At 47.7% G+C, this 13,638-nt stretch overlaps 1 protein-coding gene across 2 annotated transcripts in view; it reads left to right on the plus strand.

The window, feature by feature from the left end:
* The first annotated feature begins 8,610 nt into the window (after positions 1-8,610).
* The window catches only part of EXT1 (exostosin glycosyltransferase 1), a 276,404-nt gene continuing 271,376 nt past the window's right edge, over positions 8,611-13,638 (plus strand). Inside the window, exon 1 of one of the 2 annotated variants that reach the window (XM_064587982.1) lies at positions 8,611-10,350. In XM_064587982.1, coding sequence (XP_064444052.1) covers positions 9,389-10,350 — 962 coding nt within the window. In that variant the 5' untranslated portion in view covers positions 8,611-9,388. The remainder of the gene's footprint in view (positions 10,351-13,638) is intronic. The other variant, XM_045896005.3, reaches the window with a different exon arrangement.

Raw genomic sequence — 13,638 nt, forward strand, 5'->3', positions numbered from 1 at the left:
CTGAAGTAATTACTATCATGGGGGGGGGGGGCAGATGGGGAAACCGAGGCTTAGGGCCCTTAATTAATTTGCCTAGAGACCCAGCCAGTCTGGTGTCGGACCATGATTGAATCCAGGTGGTCAGACTCCAAAGCTCTTGTGTTCAACTTCTCTACTGTCCTGCGTCCAGTGGAACGCAGCTCATTAAGTAAATACTCTGCACAAATAGAAGTGTTTACAGTTGAACAACGGTAAGACTGACACTATAACCCCAGACCAGACAGGGAAGTATCAGAAAGGTTCTCAGGGTCACAGCCAGGAGACAGTATCCACGAGCACGGGAACTGGGCTCTGGCCAAGTGGTAGCTCACTCTCAGTGGCCACTTCCCCCATCCAGGGGTCCCCCATGCTGCTCGCAAGAAAGGGGGTCAGGACTGCAGTTGAGTGTCCCACCACCTCCAATTGATGTGAGTGACCTCACCCTCAAAAACAGGTTTGGTGGTCTCTTCTTAGACTCCAAGGGATTAACATTCTCCTTGTCAAAGCAGTATGTAATTTATAACAATTGGCAGTTCCTGTTGCAAGGAGTTCCAAGAGCAGACAAGCCAAGGGGGGTGACAGGTCAGATTTGAGCTTAGATGGAGAAGTTGCTGGGGGTGGGGTGGGGGACAAGAGGTAGCGGGGAGAGAAGTTTTACAAAGCAGTAGGCCTGTCTGCAATGCGCCTGGAGCAGTCTTCGGCTGGGGGTTCCCATTAGCAACAAGTCCCCACAGGCCTAAAAGAACAAGAAAGGAACCAGGCTTCTCCAGGCTTAAATGGGACTAAAGTCTGCATTTTTCCCACGTGATAAGGAATTACTGGGCCAGCGGCTAAGGGAGGCTAACCCAGGCTAAAATCCCCAGTAGGGGAGAATAAGTAGAGAAATCGTGAATTATGCTTCTGTGGGCAATTCCCTTCTCAAGGCTTACTCAAAGCCAGAATGTATATTTTTAGTCTGCTTTTGTGACATTTAAATATTCAGATTTTCAGAGAGACAAAGCTTACATATAAATATATCAAAATATATTTCAATACTAGTCTTCTTCATACCTTTTTCTGATAGTTCCTGAGCTATCTGCACTTCCACAGTGCGATCAGTCTCTGGGAAATGAAGAATACAGCAGTGTAAAGAGACAAGTTGAGGCAGAATTGCTGGGAAGTTGATGTCTCAGGGTGGACCTAAAGTTGTGTAGAGTTTATAATTAGAGGAATGGTTTTGTTTGTTCAGACTGCAAGTTTTCAGAAGGAATCCCCAGTCATGCAGACTTCTGTAGACATATTTGTGCATTTTTACTTACTTAGGAAGGCAACAGTCTCCCTGAAATTGACCTGGAGACGTCCCCTTAAGACCTCAAGAATCTGGGGTTCATAGATATAGAAGAAATTTAATCAGACAACCTTGGAGTATCCAAGGCACCAACCATTCAGACAACTACCTCTAGAGTTCATCTTATCACCGTGCTAATAACAAGTTACCCCATATGCTATACATGGATCACCACCTTTAAATGATTTTTGACAATCATGAAATGCACTTCAAACACTGAAATAGGACTGGACATGATTTAACTTCCCTCCAGCGAGTTGGCAGTTACCTTAAGATCCTACAGGGTCTCACAGTTATCATTGTGAGCATCAGTAATTATTGTACCATAGTAAACTAGAAGCGCCAGATGATAAAAAAAAAAAAATCTGCTGACAGAACGTAAGACAAACTTGATCTACTGAGTATCAGAAGTTAAAAAAGAAAAAGAAAGGAGTCAAGGGAGCATTGACAGACTATTGCGTAATAAAATGCGTTACAGTCTAATGGGAAAAATTGGCAGGAATCGTGGGTGACTTCCTGATTTCATCACCTTCCATGGTTGACATTTCCATCTCTCATTTTCCTTCAGTTACTCATCTATAAATGGATCCACACATAGTTAATAGGAACCCACACAAATGTAGCCACTTCCTCCTCTAGTTAATGACACCGCGGGGCCATTTTATTACGATCATTGCTGTCCATGTCTGCTTCTCCCCCTGAAGTTTGAGTCTGTAGAGGGCAGGGGCTGTGTGGCACATGAACTGCTAAAGGGATCAAAGTCTTTGGAGGAACCAGAAGCTACCACGACCAGCCGGCAGGGCCGAATGTCTGTGTCTTCCACCAGGGGTCAGTAAAACTTTTATTAGACTTCTAGGATGGCATCCCAACTTCCCTAAGGGCAACGTCTTGGTCACTCTTTGTCCCTCGGAAAACATTCACCAACAAGAGGATGTCCTATCGCTGGGAAGAGCAGTTAGTTCCAAGTTGTTAAACACGTACAAAAGGCACAGCTGAATATAAATATCTACGGGTTGGACTATATCAAGCACTGAAGTTAACATCATAGAGAGAGAATATCAGCATACTGAGCACTGGAGTTAACAACATAAAGAGAATTCTCAATTTAACTGTGCTATTTTGCTAAATACTAAGGCACGCTATCTTGCCTATCTGGCATAGTCCAGTGACTAGGACTTACAGGCTTGACTCGGTCATAGTTTCTTCTTCCCTTCCGGGCTCGCTATCCTGGCTTACAGTAGTTGTTACCGCAAGGAATAAAGATTTTCAAAAATATGTACTAGACCCATCAACTTGACTCCCTGCTTCCACTTTCACCTTCCTGTCAGCTAGAGGGAGCTGTGAAAAACAGAAATCACATCATATTCTTCCCCTGCTTCAAATCCTCCAAGGCCTACTCACCCCACAGAAAATAAAATCCCAACACTTCACCCCCCTGCAGGGCCAAGGCATGCTCGGTTTTCTGCAGCTTCTCTGATCTCGTCTCCTGATCCTTTCCCCTGCACTCAACACACCCCAGAAACGGTAGCCCTTTCTGCTGATGGCTCTAACTCAGTGATTCTCAAAGTGTGGTCCTTGGATCTGCACCTGGGAAGCTGTTGGGAATACAAATTCTTGGGTCACACCGCAGATCTACCGAATGAGAAACTCTGGGGGTGGGCCCCAGCCATCTGTGTTTTAACCAACCCATCTGGTGATTCTGATGACTGCTGAGGTTTGAAAACCACCTCTAATTTTTCAAACTCACTTCTGTCTCCAGATCTGTGTGCTTGCCAGCCCCTTTACCTGGCACACCATTCCTGGGCCTCTGGCCTCATCATTGAGACAGCAGCTGAAAGGTTAGCCCCTCAGAGAGATTTCCCCTAGCCACCTATTGGACATGTGCCTCCTTGCCCTTCTTCATCCCACTCTATGCCATAATCCTTTGATTAGAGCTGTCTGAAATTATCTTGCCTATTTATTTATTTGCTATTTTATTATCTCCCCCATTAGAATGAGAGCAGATACCTTATCTACTTTTATCCCCTGGATCCCAAGTGTCTAGAAGCATGCCTTGCACATACGAAGTTCTCAATAAAAGTTTCTTAAATTCATGTCTGTGAGATTTTTTTGATCAGGCTGTCTTGAAGAAGGGAGATAAATTAAATTCTCTAAAGGAAGCTGCAGTGTTGTGGCAAAGCCCAGGGAGGGAGTCAGAAGATGAAAGTCAAATTCTAAATTCTCGACTTGAAAATCAACTGACCTTGGGTAAGTCATTTAACTAGATTAGGTGATCTTGCCTCCTATGGGCATTTAGCAATGTCTAGAGATGTTTTTGGTGTCAACTGGAGATGCAGGTGGGAGTGGGGCGTGCTGTGGCACCTGATGGGTAGAAGCCAGGGATGTGGCTAAACATCCTACAGTGCACAGGCCAGCCCCATGCAACGAAGAATTATGCTGAGCACAGTGTCAGCCGTGCCCAGGCTAAGGAAGACTGAACTAGAGCCTTATGTAGTTCTTTTCTCATTAGTAAAACCGAGATCATATTCTCTTTCTAATCCATGGGGTGCTCATGATGCTCGAGGAAAATTCTTCTCATGAAAGCGTTTTATAAATGACAAAGGACTATAGACAAATACCTTCAGTGTCTGGCACCATGCCTTATGCAGAATAGATGCTCAAAAAATATTTGTTCAATGAATGAATGAATGAATTGCCAGGAGTCCCTTCCCAAGATTGAGCTTTTGTTTTCTCATTTGTGACTAAGGAAAAGGATAGTACTATGTGTGCTGGGGACCTTGTGAGGATCGCAGAGACACTGTGCATTGGTCTATACGGGGCATCTCTGACTGTTTCCGGTGGAAAGGTATCACAAAGTCTTACCCTGTGTTTTCCAGATGGAACCCTCAAAGCCTGGTAATCAGAAACAGTATGCTTCAGGTTTCCCCAAGTTCCGGCACCTGTTTCCTGGTTGGGAATCTCTCCACTCCTCCATGATGCCCCAAATCTTTTTGTCCTCCTTGTCTTTTCTCACCTTCTGCAACCAATGAGCATATACCCAACAGGGTTTCCAGCCTTTTTAGGAGCCAGGAATACTTACTATCAGAGACCCCATCGCACATCACCAAAACATGAAAATGTGCCGACATCAAATGAAAAAAAAAAATAGTGTATGACTTTATGAAGATTGGATTGCCTAAAGTTACATTTAAGAGAATTTAAACATGTATTAATTTCAATATTTTAGTCTGTTTTCCCATTTTGGAGTCAATGATATTCTCTGATAGCAAATATAATTATAGGCCCTTGAAAAGCATTTGTGTCTTTGGTGCTTTATATACTAAAAAAAAAGTCTTCTTTGCTTTTTGTCCATTGGTGGGTTTTCCTTCTTCCCTTTTCCTGTTTGCTTACAACAGTCAGTGACCATTCCAGAGTCTATAAAGCATCTGGAAACGGTTATTTCCAGTTTGGTGGGTGATAGTTCATGTTATTTAATGCTGTCAACTTGCAAACATGATCTTGTATCCATATTTGTCCAAGAGTGTGATGACCAGACCCCACATTTGCTATGTGCATTGTGGACTGCAAAGGGCTTTCTCATACATTATCCATTTGTCCTCATTTGATTCTCACAGTGGTCCAGTGAATTGAGCATGATATATATTACAGTTACTCCTGATTTTACCAAGGAGAATCCAAAGCTTAGGGAAGTGTAGGGACTCGTTCAAGGTTATAGAGCAAGTGGCAAAGCCAAGATGAGAATCCACATCTCCTGGATTTCTTGGGTGCCATTCTATTTTCAGATCTGTAGTCGGCTGTGGGAAAGAATTATTCTTGGAAAAGGAGATTAAGCAAGACTTGAGCACTGGGATAGCTTTGGAGGTGTGTGTGCGTACACGTGCACTCGTCCGTGTGTGTGTGTGTGATAATAGAATTCTAGCCTTGAACATTCTCTATTTGCCCTATAGGCAATGGGATCAAATTAATTAATTAGTTCAACACATACTTATATAGCGATGGGCACTGTTGTGGGTGCTGGGGATATAACAGATAACAAAAAGACCACATCCTTGCCTCATGCAGCTCATTTACAACAGATAAATGATAAATTAGCAATCGATATATAGTATGGTGGATGTTGATTACTGTTAAGGAAAAAAAATAAAGCAGGGTGAGGGGGTGGGAAAATGGGGGAGGGATTACTGTTTTATTTAGGGAGGTCAAAGGTGGCCTCAGCATAAGTAACGGCATATGAAAAGAGACTTAAAAGAAGTGAGGGGGTGTGTCCTGTGGATACTGGGGGCATGCTGGCAGAGATGAGGCTGTGCAAAGGCCTTGAGGCGGCGACATGTTTGGTACAGGCGGCGACATGTTTGGTACATACGAGAAATAGTATGGAAACCAACCTGCCTGGGGGAGAAAGAGTAGATTGGAATGGAGGGAGAGTTATTGGCAGGAAATGAGGTGAGAGGTATCCAGGAAGGAGAAGGAAGACAGGGAAGATCCTGAAGGATCTTACAGGTCATTGTGAGGGCTTTGGTTCTTATTCTGAGAGACGGGGATGCCTTAAGGACTTTTACTATAAACATTACACGATCTGATATACAGTCTTGGAGGATTTATGACGCTTTGATTGGCCCTCTGTTAAGATATTCCTGGTTAGTAATATTTCTACCTTGAACAAGAGACTCAGTCCTGCTGTGGGGGTGTGTGGGGGGGTTCTTTTCAAGCATGCTCAAGTGCTGTGGTAAAGTTGAATTTTAGTAATTCATTCGTCATTCAGATCAGTGGTTGAGCTCCACCTAAGTGCCAGGAGCTACCCTAGGCTTTGGGGGTTCAAGAGTGAGACGGACAGGGCCCCTGCTCTCAGGGACCCTCTACAGTGAAGAAATACAGACAGTAAACAAGTGAACAAATAAAAGATTTCAGCTAGTATAAAGGGCTAGGAAGAAAATAAAACAGAGGGAGATGTCATGATGATGCCGTTGTAGGGGCTACTTTAGATTTCCGTTGGATTTTGAAATGTGGAACTTAGGCAAAAAAATCTTACACATGTGGGACAATTTACAGTTTACAAATTCAAAGAGGCTGGCAAAAAACAAAAAAGTGTTAATTATTCTGACTTTTTAAATGAGAAGCTGAGGTTCAGTGAGATTAGGCCACATGCCCAAGGCATGTGGGATCTGAGTTTGGGATCTGAGTCCAAGTGTTCTCTAATTTTCAGTACCAAAACATTTCTCACAGTGTGCACCGCTATGAAACGGACAGTAGGGCCGGGTAACCCTGGGACATAGGATGAGGGAATGAATGAGCAATGGTTAGGCAAGGCAAGAAGCATGTGCCAACGCAGGAAGAGAATGCGAAAGAATAAGTATGGTAGCTGGCTCCCCCTAAGGTCACACAGGACAACTGATAGGATGTAGAGGGCCTAACATCCCCACATGCCCAACTTCCCATAGGACCCAGATAATCTGATCTCAACAGAAGAATCCCTGCCTTGGATGGCTGCTCTCAGCAACCCCAGGCTGGGGAGAGCCCAGGGTCACATGTGGTTTCAATCACTGCATTTATCTGCATCATTGTCATCATATTTGGAAGATGACTGAAACCTCATTTCTGTCCCAGGCCTCTCCAAATTGTGCAGGGGGTACAAATCAAATCTGGAAAAGCTACCTCATCTTTGGCAGTTCAGAAATAGGGAGAGGCTTCAGGAATGTACAGTAATGTCCCACCCATACCCCTTCCCCCCTTTATTAAAACAGATCTGAAACAACAAATGTCTAAAATTTTCCACTGGATCATTTCCCCCTGCCTTGTTATAACCATGCCCTTCGTCCACGCCCTGCTGGAGTTTTTTGCAGCCTGAGGGAAGCCGGGAAGTGTCTGTCCCTAGCTCTCAGTCACTCCCATAATAAACAATCACTAAACAGCTTGCAGCCCTAGGCAACTGTTTGTCCGGCCTGGCCAGACTCTGTGGACTTCAGCTAGGGAAGAGGGTGGGAGATGTTCTCTGTAAAGCAAAATTCAGGCTCTGAGGCCGGGGAGCTGGACTTCGACCAGAAATGTTGTTTGGGAGCTGGCACATCTCTGTGGGCCTGGAGGACACCTTTAGGGAGACTGCAGGTCTTTACTGGAGCTGTCTAGTGAAGTTCCCTGGGGGTAGCTGGCGCTTGGGGCTGCAGCGTGGGAGGGCAGTTGCCAGAAGGACCAACCATCTAGCACTGACTGGAAATAAGGTCATTTCCTGCCTCAAGTTTCCCTTCTACAGCTGGGACAGTTGGCAGTTCTACCAGTCTTCCATTCCTAAGAGACATCTCCTTAGAAACCACCACCCCACCACTACAAAAAGAGAACATCACTTTAGGGACTGGGACCAGCTTAAATTAACCTGTTTCTCTCCAGTCATTAGAAAACCTCCCCCCCACACCCCCCCCGCGGTGATTGGATCTCTTGGAAGCTTTCTACAGAATAGACGAAGGGACTTCAGGAAGCGAGGAAAGGATGTGCACGTAGATAATGAGGATTTAGAATAGATGTCTTCTGTCAGCACAGAGACACGAAGAATTGCAACGATTCCTCTTGATTGTAATATTTCCTCTTTATTGGGGGGGATTGGGCGTGTCCTTGGGGGCAGAAAAAGCAAAGCTGGGCTTTGTAGGGAATAAAGGACCTGTTTAAACGCTTGGTAGGAAATTAAAATACTGGTCCTTAGAGGGTCGAAGGTGGGCGGGGAGAGGCTTCCTTCTGGTCGGCGGTGGCCTTCTGTGAAGTCTTTTCTCCCCCACCCCTCGGGCTCGCCACACCGCTCCATTCTCGAGCATCTTTCCCCAGGAGCCCGCACACTCCCTGCCGCCTGCTCGGGGAGGCGTTCCCGGCAGGCAGCCGAGGAGACCGGATTCTCGGGGGTGCCCTGGGAGCGCCGGCCGGTCCCTGCTCCCGCGGGCGCCTCTGGGCGGCGCTGGCTCCCGGCGCAGCGACGGTAGGCGGTGCGGCCCAGGCCCGGATCCGGGTCCCGGTCCGGCCGAGCCTCTGGGCCGCGGGGCTCGCACGGGGCCGCCCCGCGCTCCGCCCGCCGACCGCAGCCCAGGCGCCCCGGGGTCCCCGCGCCCCCCGCGCCCCCGCGCCGCGCCGGCGCCTCGACAGGCGGCCGGGGGTTATGAATGGGCGCAGCGGAAGCACCGCCCCCCCGGACGTGACGCTCGGCCAATGGCAGCGCGGGCTGCGTGGATGGATGAGGTCAGCGCTGTCGTGTCGGGAATGGAATGTGTAAGTGTAACATTCAGAACCGGGTAACATTCGGCGACCGAACGCGGCGGTCGGCGGCGATCGCGCGGGGGCCTGCGAAGCGCCGCTCGGGGCCGGCACTGCCCGCGGGGAGGACGCGCCGCCGCCGTCACCCAGCGCCGCCGCCGCCGCCTCCAGCCGGGCCGCCGCGCGTCCCGGGGGCCGGCCCCGCGAGCGCAGGAGTAAACACCGCCGGAGTCTTGGAGCCGCTGCAGAAGGGAATAAAGAGAGATGCAGGGATTTGTGAGGTTACGGCGCCCCAGCTGCAAGATGCACTAGCCGGCTGAACCCGGGGATCGGCTGACTTGTTGGAACCGGAGTGCTCTGCACGGGAGTGTGGATGAGTTGAAGTTGCTTTCCCGGGGCTCGTTTTCCACGCTGCCGAGAGGAATCCGAGAGGCAAGGAAATCACTTCGCCTTGCCATTGATTGGGCATCGGGAGCTTTTTTTTCCCCCCTCTCTTTCTTTTCCTCCGTCTTGTTGCATGCAAGAAAATTACAGTCCGCTGCTCGCCCGCCCTGGGTGAGAAATATTCAGCCCCGCTTTCTCCCGTCCATTGTGCAAGCCAAAGATGAAAGACCGAAGGGGAGAAAGTTAAAGAAATCGCCCACATGCGCTGGATCAGTCCACGGCTTGGGGAAAGGCATCCAGAGAAGGTGGGAGCGGAGAGTTTGAAGTCTTTACAGGCGGGAAGATGGCGGACTGGAGCTGAAAGTGTTGATTGGGAAACTTGGGTGATCCTCGTGTTTATTTACAACCCTCTTGACCCAGGCAGGACACATGCAGGCCAAAAAACGCTATTTCATTCTGCTCTCAGCTGGCTCTTGTCTCGCCCTTTTGTTTTATTTCGGAGGCTTGCAGTTTAGGGCATCAAGGAGCCACAGCCGGAGAGAAGAGCACAGCGGTCGGAATGGCTTGCACCACCCGAGTCCGGATCATTTCTGGCCCCGCTTCCCGGACGCTCTGCGCCCCTTCGTTCCTTGGGATCAATTGGAAAACGAGGATTCCAGCGTGCACATATCCCCCCGGCAGAAGCGAGACGCCAACTCGAGCATCTACAAAGGCAAGAAGTGCCGCATGGAGTCCTGCTTCGATTTCACCCTTTGCAAGAAAAACGGCTTCAAAGTCTACGTGTACCCGCAGCAAAAAGGGGAGAAAATCGCCGAAAGTTACCAAAACATTCTAGCGGCCATCGAGGGCTCCAGGTTCTACACCTCGGACCCCAGCCAGGCGTGCCTCTTTGTCTTGAGTCTGGATACTTTAGACAGAGACCAGTTGTCACCTCAGTATGTGCACAATTTGAGATCCAAAGTGCAGAGTCTCCACTTGTGGAACAATGGTAGGAACCATTTAATTTTTAATTTATATTCCGGCACTTGGCCTGACTACACCGAGGACGTGGGGTTTGACATCGGCCAGGCGATGCTGGCCAAAGCCAGCATCAGTACTGAAAACTTCCGACCCAACTTTGATGTTTCCATTCCCCTCTTTTCTAAGGATCATCCGAGGACAGGAGGGGAGAGGGGGTTTTTGAAGTTTAACACCATCCCTCCTCTCAGGAAGTATATGCTGGTATTCAAGGGGAAGAGGTACCTGACAGGGATAGGGTCGGACACCAGGAATGCCTTATATCACGTCCATAACGGAGAGGACGTGGTGCTCCTCACCACCTGCAAGCACGGCAAAGACTGGCAAAAGCACAAGGATTCTCGCTGTGACAGAGACAACACCGAGTATGAGAAGTAAGTGGCTCGGCTGTCAGGCCTCTGCCGGTCCGCCAGGGGCCCTGCCCACCTCAGCCAGGTGTGAGGTTGGGGGATGGGGTGGGGCAGAGGGGCCCTCTGGCCTCTTCCCCTCCGGCTTGGAGGGAGCCTGGGACCGAGCAGCCTGGTTCAGGCCCGTGGCTAGGAGCTGGGGACGGAGAGCTTGAGCTCCTTGGGCAAACGGAGAAGCCCGGAGCACTTTCCTGGGCCAAGTAGGCGACCGTGTCTCCCTCTGGCTTGGAAATCCTTCAGGGCCATGTGTCTTCCGTGAAAGGCGTGGGTTTGAGCCAAGTTTGGAAACCGTGCTTCACCAGTGGGTGAGGGAGGGTGTCTGTGAGGAGGTCTAGGGACCCCGAAGAGGCTCTGAATCCACCCACAGTCTGGAGACCTCCCCACCCCCCTCCAAGATTGATGCTTTATTTGCTTTTCTCACGAGCAGGGGTACTGCTTTCCCGGGAATTTCGCAGCCTCCAGTTGTCAGATTTCTGTACACCTTAAATTTACGTTAGTGGTGGAAGTGTTTTAATTTACGCTACTGAACTTTCTGTGCCTGGCTTCTCCCTACCTTCCATGGCATTGACTTTTGCGAAGGGAGACCTTAAGCTGATCCGGGCCTGTGATCTTTCTTCCATTCATTCATTCATTCATTCACTCACTCACTCACTCACTCATTCACCCATTCATTCATTCACCCATTCATTCATTCACCCATTCATTCATTCATGTATATGTGTTTGTATGTTTGTATCCTATCTCCTTCCTAGGGAGAAGCTGTTTTTAAAATCTGGGCCCCAGCCCTACTTGCTGTAAACTCCAGTTGCTAATTTAGATTTCCCTTTCCCTTTTGTCTTTATTATTTGCATGTCAATCGGAGACTGTTACTCTTTGAATGGGCGTGAGATGCCTCCTTACCCTCTGTAGTGAGGCTAGTTTTGTCCAGTTGCTAAGTAACTGAGTCGGATACTTTGTAGCCTTTCTTTCTCTTCCTTTTCCCTCCGGTGACAGTCACTGACACACAGGATTTGGGGTCAAAGCTAGTTTCTACAAATCTGCTTTAACCTGAGCTTGGCGGGTCAGTTTCCGAGTAGATGGGGTCGGAGCCCCAGATTCTCACTTGTAGCTGGCTGTGAAAGAGTTAGTGAGCTCCTACAGTGCATTTCCACGTTACGCCAGTTAAAAACCAGAGCAGCCTTGTGCTACCCAGGGAGGGAAGGGGGAACCTCTCAGCTGAGTACAAGAGGAACTGGCAGAGGTTGGCACATTTTGCAATTGATTCATGAAATGCAGAATAGGGGAAACGCTTCGCAAACCTGATTGGCACAGGAAGGGCTATAGTGGGAAGGCAACCCTGAAATGAAAGGTTTGATTGTTGTCTGTGGATTTCCTCAGACACTCGGGCCTCTGTAGGAGTGATTGGAAGGGAAATTAAAGTCCTCCTATACTGGATCACAGACACCGAAGGAGAAAGTATCAAACCCTCGGATTCCCCAACCCCCAACACCCCTTGCCTTCCAAGCATAAGAAAACCCGAGGCTAGGGTCAATTATGAATCCATATGTTACGCTTCTTCGGGGTAGTTACGTGTGAATGTTGGGTGCAGTTGCAATGGATTAAAATTTTCTCACAAGAGAAACAAACTAAGGTTTAGTAATAAACTGCTTTGTTTACACGACATTTACATTGACCTGTTCCTGTGGGTGCTTGTAAGAAAAAATGCTTATAGCCTTTCAGGAATTCCTTTGTCTGGTTTATGCTGGAGTAACTCCAGATGAAGTCTAACCTTTTGGTGTCTTCTAAAGCAGTCTCACCGAATTTTGTGGAAGGATCGCGGTGGTCCTCATTCTTCTAAAAGGAGCTGGAGCTGAGTTCTCAGCTTAGGAAATCTGAATGATACATTTATTCGGGAAACACCCTCGATCCCATAAGACAGTCATCTTTTTTTACCCTCTTATTCCCCAAATAAATATTTTATCTCCACATTCCCTGCTGAAGCTTTTCCTAGAGCTTGGCAATGAAGGAAGGAGGGGCTGGTTTCGTAGAACCTCTAATTTTTGCCAATTAAATCTAACTAATTTTTGACCTCTTTGGGATTGGGCCAGGAAATCTGACACCCATGCTCTTGTTTTGGGTTTAAAGACCACAAGGGGTCCAGCCCTCCGGATTGGGTCTCATCTGGAAAGCGGCATTTAGTTAGGAAAGCCAAGTTTGCGCTTTCTCCCGAGCAGGGATTTCTCCAGCAGAGTCACTTCTGGATGCTTTTCATGTTCCCCTTTTGCACACTTCCCAGCTCTAACCTTGTTCAGTGGGATGGGATGGTGCTGTAGAACGTTCATGTTCATTAGCCTGGTCTACCTGGAGTTCTAACTCATTCCTCTCCTTGAGTTATCAGAACCTGTGATCATTGAGAAAGGGTACTTGCAAACATGATTGCCTTTTACTGTTGACTTTGAAGCACGTGAAGATGAAGACTGAGCCTGGAAACACAGTGACAATGCTCATGCGTAGCGAGCAACTGCGTGCTCTGTTCAGAACCAACAACTCCTTTCCACCCTGTTTGCTGTGTTCTGGAAGTGAGTCTCGAGTATGTGAGATGCAGAACTCCAGTCTGGTGCTAATCTCTCTCTTCAGGGTCTTAGAGAAGGAAGTGCTATTGAAGTTAGGTCTGTTCAGGTCATGTAAGTCTGACTTGTCATACTTTGCTCATCGTGAGACTTTTGATTTGTTACCTCAGATGTTAGTTTATCCTTTTGTGGAATGGGTTTTCGAGTCCTTTAGGGGCGCTGTACGCATCCATTTGGTAATGGCTTGTAAAAACACGGTCAGTTTTCATCCACTTCTCTTCATTAGCAGGTGCCTATGAAAAGCCTTCAGTTTAATTTTCTGCCACCAGCAGCCCACAATGTAAGTTTGCTTTGGACTTACGAGGTCTGATAAGTAGGTTGATGATTTATGGTACCACAGCCTAGTTAGGGTCCTACAGAATATACACAGGTGTACCAACAGAAAAAAAAAACAAAAAAAACAGTTGCCCTTAGTGAAATTTAGCCTTATGTGATGATGAGGAAGTCGTGCTAAGTGGTTGAGGACTTCCATCTCACCTGCACTTTTGTGAAAATCAGACATTTATTACTGAAAGTATAAAAGAGCTGCACGGTGTGAGGGGAAATACTTTTCTCTTGTAACAGCAATAGTTTTGAGCCAGACTTCCAGGATTATATTAAAACATCCATTTTCATGGCACCCATAATTAATTTTCATCAGTTGCAC

This window comes from Mirounga angustirostris, unplaced genomic scaffold, assembly GCF_029215605.1.
Source record: "Mirounga angustirostris isolate CCGP_5_RB_7025 unplaced genomic scaffold, mMirAng1.0.hap1 SCAF_4, whole genome shotgun sequence".
Classification (NCBI taxonomy): Eukaryota; Metazoa; Chordata; class Mammalia; order Carnivora; family Phocidae; genus Mirounga; species Mirounga angustirostris.